At 42.8% G+C, this 11143-nt stretch overlaps 1 protein-coding gene across 11 annotated transcripts in view; it reads left to right on the forward strand.

The window, feature by feature from the left end:
* Positions 1 to 11143, forward strand: part of PLEKHM3 (pleckstrin homology domain containing M3) — a 94439-nt gene that overhangs the window by 35416 nt on the left and 47880 nt on the right. For all 11 annotated transcript variants that reach the window (XM_087734618.1, XM_087734626.1, XM_087734622.1 and 8 more), the window contains 2 exons: positions 4339 to 4484; positions 10512 to 10705. In XM_087734618.1, the coding sequence (XP_087590744.1) occupies positions 4339 to 4484; positions 10512 to 10705 (340 nt within the window). The remainder of the gene's footprint in view (positions 1 to 4338; positions 4485 to 10511; positions 10706 to 11143) is intronic.

The raw sequence follows: 11143 nt of genomic DNA on the forward strand, positions 1-11143 counted from the left end.
AGGTTTGGGATTATTCCTTCCCTCACTTTGCTAACAGTGTACCTACAGCTACGCTTTTTCCCTCTGTAGCTTGCACTATAACGTCCTTTAGGTAGGGATGATTTGGGGTAATAGTAAATATCGCAGTATTCTCCTTGCTCTATGCTCAGGGTTTGCCAGACCTTTGTACAGATGTTATATGGATAGTATTCTGTGTGAGCATTAGGAATAGGTGAGAGAGGCTTGGTGAAAGTTGTTCTGCTTCTTTCCCCCATCCTGTGGAAGGTGCTTTCTCTAGCTATAGGCAAGTAAGTATTTTCTCTGCAAACATGAAATGGTCCCTTCCCCCACCCCAAACTGTTTGTTGAGTTGTGTTATCGATCTCTGAGGTGGTCAGCTACATCTGACTGTCTTGCTGGGAGGGGCGCTCAAGAGTTTAAAGCCACGAATCAGTACCACCTTTGCTTCTGGTAAACATGATGGCAAGTTTATGTACCTGAATGTCCAGGTGCAGGATTTCCAAGGTCATTAAGCCACACGCTATTCATTCCTCCTCTTCTTTCTCTCTCACTCTTCCTTTATTTTTTTCCATCTTAAAAAAACAAAGTAGCATAAGTGGTCTATGCCACAGAAATATGTTTGTCACACTACATCACTTTGAACTGCATAACATCAAAGAAAATCAGTGCTTTGATAACTTGATTTGAAAGGATTGTAGAAATAGCCATCATTATGAATCACAACAGATAGGAATGGAAAGGATGGTGATTTTCAAACAGCAAAGCTTGTAAGGAAAGGGAAAATGTAAGGTAGGTGCCAGTACCACATTCTCATCTGGAATACCCCAGCCTTATAATGGTTATGTAGCTTTCCAGAATATGATTTACTTGAGGGTATGAAGAGGAGTGAGAAATACTCTGTGTAAAAAAAAAAAAAAAAAAAGTGTTTCGGAGGAACAAGGAAACAAATGTGGGCTCAGAGAAGGGCTGGAATAAGGTAGAAAGCAATGCATGCTGCTTGGGTAGGGACTTCTTCCACTTTCTCCTCTTTATAAAACCACCCTTTTTCAAGGGAAGGGCATCCAAGATTGTTTGCTGAGACCCTCCTCACCCTGGAGACCTTCAGTTCTTATGGACTGGACATAGGGAGGAGGAGGGAAGCCGCCACAGCACTTCTGTGCTTTGTCATTCCTCTCCTGAGGAAACTCTCTGTGGACTGGAATGAGTTTCTGGCTCTAGGAGGTTGCGAGAAATTAGGCCTTAAAACGGTGACTTCTCAACTGCAAACGTTTTAGTTTAGGATGATGGCAATTCAAATTGGAGTTTAGCTTATTCTTGCCTTCAGTCTAACGGACAGGAGCTAGGGCACTAAGACAAGCTAGCAGCCTGTGGAGTGGCAGGGAGTGCACAGTGGCAGTTAGATGAAATCCGTGTGTCCTGTCCCACCCTCATCCCCCAGATGAGTAAGTGTGGGCTAGCAGGGAATGTTTATAAAGGTTTCAGTGGCATTGAGTTAGGAGACTTCAGTCTCATTCAGACACAGCTTTACCACTAGTACTTCATCAGCTGCTCCAAACACATTGAGCTAGAAAATACTACATGTCATTTAGCAGTCTCTGTTTCACCCAACGTGAGGTGATGGCTGTATGTAATGAATGCTAGCATTGGAGCCAGTTGAGGTATGAAGACAGATGCTTCAGTGCTTTTCAGTGATAGGAAATTCAGAGGCAACTAGTGAGGAGAAAGATTCAGACCCTTCGCTTCTTTCAGCAAGGCTGGCACAGAAGAACGTGCTGTACTGAGGTATTGCTAACACAAACATCCCCTCTGAGGGCTTGTTCCCATGCCATGTAGCTTGGGAAATGGGAATGTTCTCTTTCATAGATTCCTTCATCTTGCTCCATGAGGAGAGGAGTGGGCATACTTGTCTGTTTCCTTTACAGAGGAGCAAGATTTACCTCTGTTGTGCTTTTAAGAACATGGGCTCCATAGCAACAGTGTGAGTACCTTCTGCAAGCATCTTCCAGGGCTACTAGTCAGATGAATTGCATGTCAGACGAACAGGACTGGTATTTCATGTCTCGTCAGCTCTTCAAAACCTTCACCTTTATGTATGAATGCATTTTAAAAATTGAAAGAATAGTTCTATATGTACTACAAAGCACTGATACTGAGCTTTCTACTAGGCGTGCCTGCTGACTTCAGCCATCACAGCATAGTGGAGCAGGACTGCATGGAAATTCTTCTGACTAGTCAGGAAACTGCTTTTTTTAAAAAAGGAAAGAACAGGAAAGGAAAGATGGGAAAATGCATGCTTTGCACTGAGGGAAATATGAAGTCGGTGCCTCCTAAGTTCTGATCCCAAGCCACAGTCATAGGTCATATTTTTATAACACACTGCTGAATTACTTGAATTGACTTTACCCTTATAAAAGGCATAGCTGCAGTCTTTCTGCCCTAAAAATATTGCTTTGCAAAATGTTCTGCTAATGTTTACCATACAAAAATTATTTCTACAATTATAATAGTTTACAGTCATAATGTTTGGGTTTTCTGTTTGATTATTAGCTAAGATGAGGTCACATTTTTGCATTATGTATGTTGAGTTATGCCACTTGAGATACATATTTATACTTATGATCTTATGAATGGTAAAGGAGGAGACATTGACATAAGCATCTCTTTCATCAACTGACCTCTTCATATACTTACCTTTTTCAAGAAAATGCATATCCTCCCTTCAAAAAAAAGGGAAGGAGGGGAGAAAGAGATGGAGACAGGATGTGTCCCACACTGATTCACTTGATAGTGCGCATTGCAGAGAATGAATGGCCAAATGGCTCCGGAGTGTGGAAGAGAAGGAAGTGAACTAATTGTGTTGGTCAGGATATTCTAATTATTTTGATTAAAGCAGAGGGGACATGGTAGCATCAGCTAATAGGGAGAAGGAGGAGTTCGATTTATGCCTAGAGTAGCTGAGCTGCAATCTCTCCTCAAATCAGGATAACTTCTGCTGGGGAAAAAAGACTTCTTTAGTGGGAGAAAATACATAATTACACTAAACAAAGTTGGTTATACTGACAAAAGCAGACAGTCACTTGACTTCTGCCTGAAAAACTCTGTTTAACCAATACTTTTGCTGTAAAAGCGATGTACAAGGATTCTGCTAATCAGCATTACTAAGCAGCTCCAGCAGAGACCATCTGAGCATACAGCACATGCCAGAGTGCAGCTCTGGTGCTAATTGTGTCTGTAGCTGTAGATGTCATATGGGGACACTAGCATTTGAAGGAAAAGCAGAAATACTGTCATGTGTGCTGTGTCAAAGAGGTGTTAATAACAACCACAGACATCTCATTATATCTTATCCAAACATTTTTAGCCTCACTTCCTGAGCAGGTTGTTTAATATGACCGTGCTGTCCGTCTTCAACCCTCCACTCTAATATTATTTGAACCTGTTGGCTCATTTTAGCCACAGTTGAGAGAAAGACAGAGGTGTCAAATACATGGAGTTTCTATGTGTTTTGTGAAAACAGGTGGTCAGGTGAAGGAGAGCTCTGCATTAGTTCTTTCCAACTAAAGCTGCAGCTTTTGACTACATTGTTTTACCCCAGGGACTCCACGCAAAAGGGCATGGGAAGAGGCAAGGGATCCAGCTGTGAAAAAAGGATTTGGCAGACCTCAGACCTTGTAAGACACAGGGTAATCCAATCGTAAGGAAAAAAAAAAAAAAACCGTGCAGGAAACTGAGCTGTGTCACTACTGCTAGTCAAGGACTACTCGTTCTCAATGTGACTGCTGCTCACAGTTATTATTCATGGTCTGACTGTGGTTCGCCTTGGTTGTGCTAATTCTGTGGCTGAATCCTACCTGCCAAGTCAGCACCCCTTCTGGCTGTCAGCAGGAGCTGGCTTGAGCTCTTCCAGGCAGCCAGTGCTGGCCCATTCTGTTGTGGGGAAAATGGGAGCTGTCTGGAGTGAGTGCACAGTACTTCTGTGGTCTGGTGTTTTCTGTCTAGGCTTCAGGTCATGGTTTCCAGATGGCCATGGCTTTTAAATGCCCAGTGTCTCGAAGTTGGTCTTCTGCCTTTGTTTCTTGAGAAGTGCTAAGTATCCTTCGACTGCTTTCTGAACTCTTTGTCATAGATGCCCAAGTTAGTGTATGCTTGTTCAGTGCTAGTCCAAGAATACTGATATTTATTTCTCTGTTTTTAGGGAATGAGAAATGGCTCATTGGTAAAAAAAATAAAATTTTTAAAAGGTCTCAGATGGGAGAATAATTACTTTTCTTACCGCATCCTGAGTGTGTACCTCTGGCGTGGTGTACAAACCCAGACTTTTCCCCTCTCTCTTCTCCAGGCTGTCAGCGCTCCATAGGCTTGTCCAATGGGAAAGCCAAGGTGTGCAGCTACAGTGGATGGTATTACTGCAGCACCTGCCACGTGGATGACAGCTTCCTCATCCCTGCACGGCTGGTTCATAACTGGGACACTTCCAAATACAAGGTAATCTCCCTGCAGGTTGGCTTGCTAGCACGTGAACTGAGTTTCTCTTTCGATAGAAACACAGACATTGCAACAGGTTGAAGGTTACAGGCATTGACTGCTAATACTGTCGTCTTTGTCCCTCTTGCCAGAATGAGCCATGCTCTCTCAACAAGACGGAAGTTTTCATCACAGTTTCCTTAGCCAGGCCTAAGGCATTTTACTACAGGAGCAGCCATGCTGCTCTTTCTTGGTGGCATCTTTTCCATCGTTGCTTATCTGGTTGTTCAAGAGACAGGGAGGGATAGAACACTGAAACCTCTCTTTTAGCCCTAATCTTTGCAGTTACTGGGCTCTTGAGGAGTACCTGTTTCATGAGCACTAAGGACTATGGATTGGCACTGCCTGGTGGTGGACGCTAAATTGTGGAAATGTCCACAGGAAACTGGCATACCCAAACATGGTGTTTGCAAGGCCCGGTATGTCCTCTCTCGGCGCAAACGTTTCAAGGACACTAGAAGGACATTGTTATAGCACTTGTTTAGACCAGACAGCCGAAAGTCACATAAAGAGAAAATTCTACAGTTGTTCACTTGCCACATGAGCAGCTTTTCTAAAACTTAAGTAATCTGCTATTTGCTGCTGTCTCGGTGGCTGGTTGCTGGATAGGGGCAACTGATTACATGCCTCAAAGCATTATGCCAGCAAACACGGTAGCAGTGTTGTTTTGCCATCTCGGGGATCATATGCTGAAACAATAACAAACTCCTAAGGAATCCAGACCATGCTAGAGCTTCAGACCTAGCAGCCACTGTTAGGAGAGGCTGTTTGATGTTTTGTGTCTGCGAATATTATTATTACGGGCTATTTGAAAAGGAAAAAAATAACCAGTAAATGCCCTATTAGAGGAAAAGCAGCTCTCTTGAAGAAGAAAATTTGTCAGACGGGGAGATTATTAAAAGGTAGCCAGAGCCTTCCATCAGGAAAATTATAGTCTTGTGCCATGAAATGTAAGATTCTTCAGAGTTACAAAGCTCCTATGTGTGGAGACAAAAACCCCTCCCTTTCCTAGAAGCTAGGAATAAATATTTAAGAGTTCTTTCTTTGGATGCTTTTACCAAGGACTAAACTTGCTAGCCCATGGTAGTATAGGTAGCCCTGATATGGGGCAACTGGATGGTAGGGCAAAGACCTCGTATCAATTAGCACCTCTCTTATGAGGAAAGGCTGAAAGAGCTGGGGCTGTTCAGCCTGGAGAAGATAAGGCTGCGGGGCGACTTTATTGTGGCCTTTCAGTACTTAAAAGGGGCTTATAAGAAAGATGGGGACAGACTTTTTAGCAGGGCCAATAGTGATAGGACGAGGGGTAATGGTTTTAAACTAAAAGAGAGTAGATTCAGACTAGATGTAAGGAAGAAAATTTTTATGATGAGGGTGGTGAAACACTGGAACAGGTTGCCCAGAGAGGTGGTAGATGCCCCATCCTTGGAAACATTCAAGGCCAGGCTGGATGGGGCTCTGAGCAACCTGATCTAGTTGTAGATGTCCCTGCCCATTGCAGGGGGGATGGACTAGATGACCTTTAAAGGTCCCTTCCATCCCAAAGCGTTCTATGATTCTATGAATATTACAAGAAAATAAACTGTTTTGTTTTCTAAACCTGCAGAGTAAAATTATGCTCTATCCTCTGTTTCCTGTGGTCTTGGTATAGACAGCTGAGGCAGAAAGGAAATGGCACTTTTAAGCTTAAGCATTCATTGAAAACTTAATCTACTGTATTTGCACTATAACAGTGAGAAGTTATGGATTTGCACTTTTTGTAGACAGGCAGAACAGCTGTGAGGTGGCTTGGGAGCACAAGCAAATTCTGTGCAGATACTTTACCAGTCTCTGTGCCAAAATGCTCGGAGAGGTGGATTTAATAAAGGAACACCATTCCTTAGGTAGGAAACCACAACAGCATCCCCAACTATTAGAGCAGAAACTAAGGCAGGGAGGGAAGGTGAAGAGGACATCATGTGCCACAGTGGCAGTGTGACAGCTAAGCTGAGATCACTGGTTGGATCTCCTCAGCTCTGTCCCGTCCGTGTATAGCATTAAAATAATAAATAGTTCTTGTTGCCTGTGTGAAATCTTTGGGGTTTTCCCCTTTCTGTTCAATTCTGCCTACATGTGCTTTTATTTCTGTCCCTGCTATACCTCCAGGGGAACTAAGCAGTACTTTTCTGAGGTAGAGCACGTATTTCCTGCACTTTTACATCCGCATCTCCTTTCTCCATTCAGAGATAAGGTCTGACATTTATTTCTTCTGTATGGTCTAAAAGGCAACTTAGTGCTGGCTGCTGCACTTAATAGTTATAATGAAACTGCATGATTCCTTAGTAGTGTATTGATTAAATGTGCTGATTTAGCAAAGACAGATATCTTGTCCCATTTCCTTGACATGATCTTAGTAGTAATAATTTTCTTTGGGCTCATTTTTAAAGGAAGATCACTTAATCCGTCAGCATTTCACGTCCCATAATTGGCCACTGTGCCCACACAAAGCTGTGCAGCAACATCCCAAAATGAAGCTAAACAACAGAGCTTCTCCTAAATACACAGCCCTGCCCCTCACAGGTAGCGCAGCAATGCCTGGAAGTGGAGCTTCTGTGGTGGGTGACTTGCTCCTGGCCAGGCTCATAGCATACCCCGGAGAGGTCCTGCAGGGAATAAGCACATACCACATTTCACAGTCAAGAACTGAAACAGGGCTTCAGTCTTCAAAAGCTTCTGTGTTTCACCCAGTTTGAAATGTGCCTGTCAGTCCACCAAATGGAAGGAAAGTGAATGAAGAGTTTGAAAACCTGAGCTTCTTCCTACTGCCACCTTTTCCCTGCCTCTGTAGGGGTTTCTGGGCTCTGTCCTATCTGTCTCTGGCAAAGCAAGCACCAATAGGTACTCTAGGACATGAGCGTTTATGATGATAGAGTGTAATTGGGCATGTTTCTCTTCTGTTTCATGGACTCCTAGACATCTGAGCAGCAGCTGTAAAGTAAACTGTTGCATCAATTAAGTAAGTTTTGCAAATGGAAAGGTTCTTGTCTGCTTTTGACAAGACAGGTCATGAAAAAACAGAAGCGGTAGATATCTGTAGAGTTGTGTCTTCCCATACCCAGGATCTTGAAAAACAACAACGCACTTAACACCTGAAAGCCCATGGGTAGGAAAAGAAAAATCCCCTTGACTGCGGTAAAAGCTCTTTGGAAGGACTTGGCAGTTAGGCATGTTTCTTCTGTCATAACCAAAGCAGCAGTTCAGTCCCTGGGTTCACTTTTTCCCCTGTCTCCCTACTGTTTTCATGTTTGTGTTTTTCATGTGTTTGTGTGAAGGGAAAAGAGGCAATCTTGTGAACATCCTTTCGTCCTTTTACTTAGGCCAACTGGTTTCCCTGTCTGCCCGCAAAAACCAGTAAGTATTGCAGTTTGGTTCAGGTGGCTTCCAGCCTGCGTGAAATGCCAGACAAGCACAGCAGGAAATGAACTCCCTGTGCCAGAAGGCTTCAAGGGAGGCTGACTTCTGGTAAATTGAATTTCGAACTGTAAGTTTGCAACCTCTAGAAAAGAAAGGTCTGGAAATGTTAGCATCCATCCTTGTATGACATTTAAAGCTAAAACCCTGTTGTACTTTGCATCTTGTCACTCTGTCTGGCTTATTTAATAGGATTGTCTAGTCTGCCCAGTAAAATTGGGGGACTGTGAGTATGCTAGTACATGTACTAGAATATTGGCTGGTAGCAAGCTGAATTATTATGATTGCCTGACCCTTCCCATTATAAGACTGCATTTCAGCTTCTTGTAGCTTTGCTATGGTTGGCAATGTGAGTTAATGTTTTAAATGACCTCTGTGCCTGTGTCAGGCATGCAGAGTGAACCGACACCTACCTGTCAGCCAGTGATGCTGGGCAAAGCTCCTTTTCCTGCAATCAGCACTCAGCAGGTACATTGTGTTGGCAAGAAAGGTTTGCTTTGCTCCTCTCTCCTCAAAGGCTGCATTCAGACCACGCAGCACCAGAGCTGCACAGTAATACTTTGTCATCATAGTGCGCATCTATTGCAGAGTCACTCAGGGGACCTCAATTCTGGCATTTTTTTGTTGCTGTACTCCTAATGTTGCAGCCTCAGGAGGGTTGCCTGATACAGGGTACGAGTGTGCATAGGCATGGGTGTAGTACTTAGTAATCGCCCTCTGGTTCCCGAGGCAGCAGGGCAGGTGGATGAGGAGCCCATCACTTCAGCAGGGGTTTAAAGCAAGGAAGTAAGACTGCAAAGCACACTGGGCACCAGGTCCTCCTGGCGGGAGGTGCTGGTCGCTGTACCAAGCGTTCATGTGCCTCCTAGGGAATCACTGAATATGTGGCTTAATTTGCCCGTTGGCGGAAGAGGAATAATATTTACTATAGACACAGCAGTTGTCAGGGGATCACTGAGATATTACAGCCAAATAGTTTAATGCTTGTAAAGGCAGGTTGTTTAACTGCAGTCTCTTTTGTGCACTGCAGTTAGCATGTCTAATAAAACATCAGCACTGCTAGTGTTAGAAAACTTGACATATTTGGGGTTTGTAGAGTTTTGTTCTACAAAATCCAAGTTGGCTGTGCTGCTCCTCATTACCTGTGCTTCCATTCAGACAGCACGATTCCTTGTACATGCATTATTAAAAAAAAAAAGGAAAGAAAAGAAAAAGAAACAAGTGGGATGTTTAATACAAGTAGGTGAGATATTTAATACAACTTCAGGGCCTGGGAAACCTGTGGAGTTATGATCTGCTGCATTTAAAAATTACACATTGTATTATCTGTGTAGTTACTGGTGGGAAGGCTGGCCTTGGCATTATTTCTTATATTTTTATTGTACATTGTGAAAAGGTTACCTTTCGGGCTAGCTTTCTCTGTAAGTAGCTAGTGACTGTAAGTAGCTAGTAACTTGTGCTGTTTTTGGAAGTGGTGCTATTTATAAGGATGTATATTGCTTTTACCTACTTCCTACCTTACAGCACCAGAAGGGAAATAACATCCTAAATCTCAAGAAGTTATGCTGTGCCCTTTCTCCTTTTGTTAGCCTAATTCATCCCTCCCTCGACTCAGTGTAAACAGTGATTTAAGGGTGCAGGAGGACTAATTGAATTGGAGTATTTCTATAGCACAGTTTCAAATGATTTGCAGCTCATTTCAGATAATCCCATCTTCTCTTTTCCAGCTGTGATAAAATGCAGAAATAAGGAATGAGAGGGAATTTGGCCTTCTCAGCTCAGAAACAGGAGTATCTTTTCTAGTGGGAACAAAAGTCCCATTAATTTATCAAGATTACAGTAGCTCTTTGCAGGTGGAGACAGAACAGAGCACTATCATGAAAAAGGCATAAGAAAAATTTCTTGCAGATGAAACATTGGGAGTGAGTAATACCAGTAAAATTCAACTTTATTTATCTGTATTTAAAAAAAACCACAACTTGATAGATGTGCTTCTTTTTTTTTTTTTTTTTTAACATAATTTTAACCATACTGGTTGAGCATGAAACAAATGGGAGTAGTACTTTACACTGGAGTTCTATACCTTGGGATAGTACAGTGTGATTGGATTTGCAGTGTGTATGTTTCCTTTTCTAATGTTGCGCTTTCTCACTTACCTAATCACTTGCTTCTTGCCAAAAAGAAAACAGTGAACAAACAGAAAAATATTAACAGGGAAGAAACTTGGTAATTATTTTTTAGAGTTGAAAAACATCTAGTAAGCTATGTTACCGAGCAGTGAAAACGTGTGGCTGCAAATATCACTGTACTTTGAGTAAGTAAGCAATTATCTCATACACTCAACTTTGATGGGCTTGATGAAGTTTGACTTGGCTATAAGCAGAGACAGTTGGATCTCTCTCAGCTCTGTCTTCATCTGTAATTGGTAACAGAGTAAGTTTTCAGATACAGAGAATAGCTGACAGATCACAGAGGGGAAGATCTGCTTAAAAAGAGTTGGGAGGAAAGCCTAGCTAAACTGGTTGCTCTATTTTTCAGGTATCAAAGCAAGCCAAAGAGTTCCTGGAATATGTTTATGAGGAGCCACTGATTGATATCCAGCAGGAAAATCCCATGTTGTACAAGCATGTTGAACCTCTGGCAACTGTTGTCCGCCTGAGACAGCAGCTAAAGTCTCTCCGAGCCTATTTGTTCAGCTGCAGAGCAGCAGTGGCTGAAGATCTGCGTAGAAGGTAAGAACCACAGTCAATGTACAGCACAAGGATGTAGTTTCCTTGTCATGTTGCTTTTCTTGGTTTTTGTTTGTTTTTTTTTTTTCTTTCTCACAATCTAGTTCTGAAGGTGCTACCTGTTTATAAAGATGTTGTGCTTGTATCTGACTTCTCTGGGCAGCTGGGTTATCTATTGCCAAAGAAAATGGTTTTATAAGGTCTGAATATCTGAAGTTGTTCTTGACAACTTTTAGCCCAGGGGTCACACATTGTGGTATCTCTTACTCCTCCTCAGGCTTCCTGGCTGTGCGTGAGTATTTTCAGTCAGGTGTGACGCCATGGCATCGCAGTGTGGTAGCCACTGTTGAGACCTTCGAAACACCTCGCAGTATGGCAAAGCATGAGAGAGGCCAGAGTCAACCACCTGTCCAGCACTTCTGCCCTCTTCTGTGATACGAT

The sequence above is a fragment of the Nipponia nippon genome, unplaced genomic scaffold (assembly GCF_047370975.1).
Source record: "Nipponia nippon isolate SJK-2023a ecotype South Korea unplaced genomic scaffold, ASM4737097v1 scaffold_5, whole genome shotgun sequence".
Classification (NCBI taxonomy): Eukaryota; Metazoa; Chordata; class Aves; order Pelecaniformes; family Threskiornithidae; genus Nipponia; species Nipponia nippon.